At 48.4% G+C, this 6,645-nt stretch overlaps 2 protein-coding genes across 2 annotated transcripts; one reads left to right on the plus strand and one right to left on the minus strand.

Annotated features, from left to right (window-relative positions):
- Positions 1 to 192: 192 nt before the first annotated feature.
- PTCD1 (pentatricopeptide repeat domain 1) lies at positions 193 to 4,081 on the plus strand (the record flags this gene model as incomplete). Its single annotated transcript, XM_010174448.1, has 6 exons — positions 193 to 446; positions 1,265 to 1,366; positions 1,751 to 2,509; positions 2,749 to 2,865; positions 3,506 to 3,688; positions 3,902 to 4,081. Coding segments are annotated over 6 exons (1,595 nt in total), but the record flags the coding sequence as incomplete, so codon positions are not given.
- A 621-nt stretch (positions 4,082 to 4,702) lies between these two features.
- BUD31 (BUD31 spliceosome associated protein) lies at positions 4,703 to 6,435 on the minus strand. The gene is made up of 4 exons (XM_010174447.1): positions 6,322 to 6,435; positions 5,676 to 5,798; positions 5,281 to 5,447; positions 4,703 to 4,967 (listed from the first exon to the last, which is right to left on the minus strand). The coding sequence occupies exons 1-4, from the start codon at positions 6,413 to 6,415 to the stop codon at positions 4,917 to 4,919; spliced, it is 435 nt and encodes a 144-aa protein (XP_010172749.1). The 5' UTR covers positions 6,416 to 6,435; the 3' UTR covers positions 4,703 to 4,916.
- Between the last annotated feature and the right edge of the window lie 210 nt (positions 6,436 to 6,645).

The following is a 6,645-nucleotide window of genomic DNA, read 5'->3' on the forward strand; positions in this document are numbered from 1 at the left end:
CCCCGACATTCTGTGATTCTGTGTGATTCTCCCCTCTCTCAACTCTTCATCAGGTTTACTGAGCTAAAACTGTTTCCAGCATTTGGTCACATTCCTTTATCTCCAGAATACCTTTGAGTTAGTGTTTGCATCTTCTTAGCCTGAAATTCTTAAAAACCAAGTTATGAAATTGTAGAAATCCTTCCTAAAAAGTCAGTTCTCATTCTTTTTCTCTTCCCCTCCCTCAGATGAAAAAACGAGGCTTAACTCCCACCGAGGCCACTTACACAGCCCTGTTCAATGCCTGTGCCCAATCGCCGTGGAAAGACTCCGGCCTGCAGAGTGCCCTCAAGTTACGTCAGCAGCTGAAGAGCAAAAATGAAGAGCTGAACCTGATCACCTACCATGCACTGCTGAAGGTCTGCGCCCTGTGCTCCGATCTCAGGATGTGCTTTGATGTCCTGAAGGTAAAGATGTCACTTTTCTCCTATTAAGTGTAGTCTGCTCTGGTTAAAGCTCCTGGAAGTTGCCATATTGCTTAGAGATTTCCATTTCATTTCCAGCAGTGGTGATTACAGATCATGTGTTTATATTTCATTGATCCTCAGTCTCATACAACAAAATCATCTTGGTCCACACCAAATGTTAAGTTGAAGTACATCAAAAGAGGCAGCTACAGCCTTGAACAGAAGTTGGCTTTAAAACTCTGGTCAGGGGTGTTTTGTGGGGTTCAGAGCTACTGTGTTTGTCTCCATCCTTCATTTTAAAGGCCAAGATACTGATACCTCGTTCCTTTTAAAGCTCTTACAGCAGCTTTTCTCAGAGAGGACAGTGTGGGAATAGCTAAAAGGATTGCTGTCTCTGCCCTCAAATCCCCTGTAGCTCCCATCAGGGAGAAACCAGGATCTATACAGGTGTTTTGAGGCTCTTCTCCTCCTGAAGCTATCGTTCTGCTTGCAGCACTGGGAGTTCACCCAGAATCACTAAGGTTGGAAAAGATCTCTCAGATCATCCAGTCCAACCATCAACTCATCACCACCATGCCCACTAAACCCTGGGCCCGAGTGCTGCATCTACATGTTTCTTGAACATCTCCAGGGATGGTGCCTCCACCACTTCCCTGGGCAGCCTGTCCCAAGGCTCTTTGGGAGAAGACATTTTCACCCTGTCCTTTGTTGCTGCCATGTCCCCAGAAGACAACAGCGGTATTTGAGCTTCACAGCCAGCAGCGACAGCTTGTTTGGGTAACTAACTGGGAAGTTTAATGCTGTCTCTGTTCTCTTAGGAAATTGTGCACAAGGGCCACGTTCTTACAGCCGAGACCTTCAGCTTCCTTCTCATGAGCTGCATAAAGGACAGCGAGAACGGCTTCCGATACGCCTTGCAGGTTTGTCTTTATATACTCCACGGGAGGGAAAAATGCTTCTGTTGTGCTGTAACTCGTCACCTGAACGCACAGAAGGCAGTGGGTGGCTCAGAGCTGATGAAATAGGAGGAGTTCAGCTTCTCCTAGGAGATGTTCTGGAAACTAGACTTCCATCAGGATGTCTCGTACAGGGATAAAGCGCCTGGATGATCTGGCAGGACTGTGGTACCTCAGGGTGGCTGTTCACTCTCCAGTGGCATCTCACCTTGTCGTGCTGTAAACTCACTTTTCTTTCCTGCAAGTACAGACTTGAACAGTGGGCACAGCAGATACACTCACACCCTGCTGGAAATGCTCCTGTTATTTAATATCACCTGTGTCTGGTGTCCATCTTCCCCTCTTCAGGTCTGGAAACAAATGACTAAACTAGGAATAAAGGCCGACAGCCACACGTACAATTTGATGCTGCGTGCTGCCAGGGACTGTGGAATAGGGGATCCGGTCGTGGCTTCTCAACTCCTGCTCAGACCCACCCATGAGAACCCATCTGAGCTAAGGCTTCCACCTGGGAGGCTGAAGGAAAAGGTGACAAGTCAGAGGAAGAAGGGATCAGAGAGTGCAGCTGCTGCCCAGTTGGATGTGGAAGCTATGGAGCAGCAGTTATTTCAGGATTGTTTGGTGCAGCCTGAAGCACCGCTCCAGGAACAAAATAAAACTGTGAATCAGGCTGAAACAAAACCAGCTGCTCTCACCAGCCTCAGCATCGCTCACAGCAGGACTGGAACCTTGGTGAGGAGAAGCCAGAAGGAGATGGAGCAGGAACAAGCATGTCTAAGCCAGAAATCACATTTCTGCAACCTACCCAACTTGCTGGATTCCAGGATGCCTGACGCAGCCATGGTTTCCTTGGGGACAGTGGCCACAGCATCCCACAGGCTGGCTTTGATGGGGGATGTGGAAGGTTTCCTGAATAAAATGAAAGAGGACAATGCAGAACCCAACATTAAAACATTTACGTTACTGGCTGAACTGGTGGAACCCCAAAGCCCCTCCGAGTCCTCTTTGCTGGCACTTGTAGATGAGCATAAAGTGCAAGTAGATGTGACCTTCTTTAACACTTTAATAAGGAAGAAAAGTAAAAAGGGAGACCTGGAAGGAGCAAAGGTGAGAAAAACTGAGAACCAACCCTGTCCTCATCTCCTTGTCTCAGGCCTCCAGCGTTATCTGTGTTATCTGAGACCAGTTTATCCACAGTAGAAACTGGGAATCTCACCCTGGTTTGCACAAACCAGCGCTCAGGTTAATTTCTGAGTAGTTGTGGATTCTGTTTGAGTGCTTCAGCTCTGTCTGCAAAGCTGCAGTGAGACTCTTTGGAAACTGATGTCAACACTTGTGTCTTGCAGAACGTGCTGCCAGCCCTGGTGAAGAGGGGACTATCACCCAACCTCCAGACGTTTTGTAACTTGGCCATCGCTTGCCAGCGAGAGAAGGACGGCCTGCAGTTACTCTCAGATTTGAAGGTAATCAGCTCTGCTGCTTGCAGTTTGAGCTGCAGGAAGAAGCAAACAGAAGCTTTAATGATTCTAAAAAGATCTGCTGAGGTTTCTGTGGTGAGTGCTGTTGTGTTCTCACTCCAAAAACACGCTGCAGCTCCAGAGCAGGCACCAGCTCAGTCCTATTCCTGTGCTGGGATAGGTGAGGGCTCATGGGAAGGGGGGTGGTGCTGGCACTACAGGAACTGCTACACAGGTTCAAAGAGCTACACAAAGAGCAAGAGCTTTACTCCTTGTGTAAGAAGTACCTGTGTATCTTCTCCTTCTCCAAGTCCTGAGCTCGTTGGCAGAGAAAGAGGGGAGGTTTAGATTAGATATTAGGAAGAAGTTTTTCACTGTGAGGGTGGTCAGACACTGGAACAGGTTGCCCAAGGAAGCTGTGGCTGCTCCTCCCTGGAAGTGTTCAAGGCCAGGTTGGATGAGGCTTTGAGCAACCTGGTCTAGTGGAAGGTGTCCCTGCTGATGGCAGGGGGGTTGGGACTGGATGAGCTTTAAGGTCCCTTCTAACCCAAACCATTTGATGATTCGATGAGAAACAAGTTTAACTGTAATGTTGGTTGTTTGCAGAGGTCTGTCTGAGTTTAACTGTAGTGTTGGTTGTTTGCAGAGGTCTGGTGTGACTCCCAACAAGTACATCTACAGCACCCTCATTGCTGCAGCTGTGAGGCAGCTGGATTACAGGTACCTTACGGAGATCCTGCGGGACATGAGGAATAACCAGGTGCCTCCCAATGAAGTCATCATACGCCAGCTGGAGTTTGCAGCACAGTACCCTCCAAAATTTGACAGGGTAAGTAGCAGTGACTGGTCAGAGCATGAAGGCAGCACAAAGGACACCAACAAGGGAGGAGAAAGTAGATTTGTGCCCAAGTCTTCTTTGGGTTTGTCTGATTGCGCTGACAGTTACTTGTTCTTTAGTAGCAGCTTGTTGCTCTTGCATGCTGGCACTGAAGTGAGCTCTCTTCTCATAAAAAACCTTGTTTTGTTGGATTTCTATTTGCAGTACAAGTCAAAGAACCCATACCTGGAGAAAATTGATGGTTTCCGTGGCTACTACTATCGGTGGTTAAAAGTAATGGCAGGAGAGGAGACCCCCCATCCCTGGGAAAAATACAGACCAGCGAAGCGTGGGGTGGATGACAATAAGGAAGAGGCTGCGCAGGAGCAGCCAGGACAGAAGTAGCTGTGAGCAGGACACCAAAGTCCTGCACCTTCCTTGTGCTGGAAGAACTTGGAACTTACTCCTTTGAACTGTCTTGTAGTAAAGCTGCTTGGTATTTCCATGAACCCAAGTTCTTGTGGTAACTGCATAATAAAAGTATTTTAAGGAGAAGCAAATACATTTTCAGTTAATTTTCTTAAAACTGCAGAGGATTAGAGAGATTGTAGTTGTACAAACCCTGTGCTGAACAAGGGAGAAGCAAATTCAGATTGAACAGTGGTTTAGCTCAGTGCTAGAGTTGTGTTTGTTCCCTGTAAGTCTCTGCAGCCTGCTGCCTTTCTTAGATCTACACACTAATTCCAGGTTACAGAGAGATCCAGTGAAATTCAGCTTCCTTCTACACAAGATCAGAGGAGAGCTTAAATCAGACTGGAGTTTTGAGAACTGGATTATTTCCTTTCCACACAGCTTTTTAAATTCAGTTAGTTGAGAAAGAAGGATAAGAGCTAGTTAAAAAACAACCCAAATTTAGAATACCTGACAGTAAACAGAGCAACCTTCAAACCAACCAACCCAAACACATCCAGTAGGAGAAGAGGGGCACAGGAATGTTTTGCCAGAAGATTGCACCACTCTCAGAAGAGGAGGTCAGACTTTATTGTAAAATAAATGGCTACATCAAACCTACTCCAAAACAACCACCATTGTATAAATGATCCAGGTGAGTATGTTGCTGGTTTAACTGCGATACAGAAGCATCCAAATCACACAGAAGGTGGCTGTAACTGCACTGGATAGTCCATTGCGTAGGATGATACCCCTCAGAGTTCAGAAAGTGTTCTGATGGCTGAAGGCTTCACCCCGAACAGCCTCTGCATCCGCAGTGAGTGCATTCAATGATTCTCCCCTGGAAAAGAAACACGAGGGGGGAATTCCATCTGAGCAGCCAGCCAGCAGGCTCAGGCCTCCAGGCTGAGAACACATCAGGGTGGGAAGGGTTTCTACCATCTCGTTTGCTGTTGTTTCTCATACTTAAATGATTTTAAACAACCACATGCCCAAGCTAACAGGAACTTGAGAACTAGAGAGCAACTCCACCAACAAAAATAGAGAATAAAACTAGAGGAAATTACCCAAGGGAACAGCACTACCCCCTCTGCTGCCTCTGATCTGGGAGGAGTTGGAGCAGCTATGCAGAGGAACAAGCTGAAAACCCTTACCACTTCCAGCTTGCTTTTGGGGACCCTGCAGATGCAGTTGGTTCCGAAGTTGGTGTCCCTTGTCTGGATACACCGCAGGCAGCAAAGGTTCTCGTAACCCTGTTTCTTCCACTTTGCAATCAGGTTTTTGTCAGCGTACCCTTCCTTGATGCAGTATTCATAGAGCTCTGTAGAGGAGCAGACACCATCACAAGTAGCTCCCAGGAAGTGTTAGGAGATTCACCCTCAGGAATTACTAGCTGTAGTAACCAGCAGTTAAAGCCAGGCAGCTGCCAGCCTTCCCTCCATCTTCCCCCTCCCCAGAAACCAGATCCTTCCCCCCAACACCCCAGTTCAGGTGTGTCCACAGGCAGACACCTGACTCTGCTCAGGGTAAAGCATTTTGTGTTCCTCACCTCTGCTGATGGCTTTTCTTTTATAGAAGAGATCAAAGATGTAACGTGTTTTCTGGTGATGAATTCGGAAGATAGGCCAAAGGGATTCCACTTTCCTCTTCCCCTCGTGAGGCTCAGTCTCCGCTGGGAGGGAACACAAACACCAGCTTTCAGCTGACCAACTCACTTTGCAATAAACCATTCCAAGAATGTTCATAACTTTAATAAACTACAGAGATATGGCTGAGCGTGATGGGAGAAGATTCAAACAAAAAGGACCTGACCTCAAACAGCTCCTTTGGGAAATGAAAATAGAAAAAGCAAGACAGGGGGGATGACGTGACCCACACTGGGGTGGCAGGTGACTTCATGGCTGCCCCAGCTCGTCAGACCAGAGCAACAGCACGGACGAGAACTGCCAGTCCCTCCACACACATGAGTGAGCTTCAGCCAGGGCTTGGCTCTGGAGTGCCCCAAACTGGACACCAACCTCTGTGTGCTGTGACCTGGGCACACCCAGGGAAAAGCAACCAGTACTGGCCCAGTCTGTCTCCAGTATCACTGTGGGGCAGGGATATTAAAAAGTCAACCTATTTGCAGGGGAAGCAGTGAAGGATCAGCTTGTTTGAGGGACACATCCCTGCCAGCACCCAGCTCTGCTTCTTACCTTCTCTCATCTTCTGATCCAGCTCATCCAGCGTTGGCTCAATCAGCTCCCAGCCATCCGGGGGAGGCTTCCTGCTCCTCTTCACTTTGGGCATGGCCTCGGAAAGCTGAGGGCAGAGGGTTTGCGTTCACTCAAACGTGCGGGGGCTTCGGGCTGCTGAGAACCTCTGGAGAACGGGAAACAGCCGTTAGTGTCGCTGCTCCCGAGATTTCCGGGCTCCTTCGCTGCTTTCCGTTGCGATAATAAAAAGGAGCTTGGTGGAGCCGGTGAAGGAGTCACAGCCCGGCCCGTGCGGCCCGTGGGGCGAGCGCCGCTCCCGCCTCC

Source organism: Antrostomus carolinensis, unplaced genomic scaffold (genome assembly GCF_000700745.2).
Source record: "Antrostomus carolinensis isolate BGI_N321 unplaced genomic scaffold, ASM70074v2 scaffold16798, whole genome shotgun sequence".
NCBI lineage: Eukaryota > Metazoa > Chordata > Aves > Caprimulgiformes > Caprimulgidae > Antrostomus > Antrostomus carolinensis.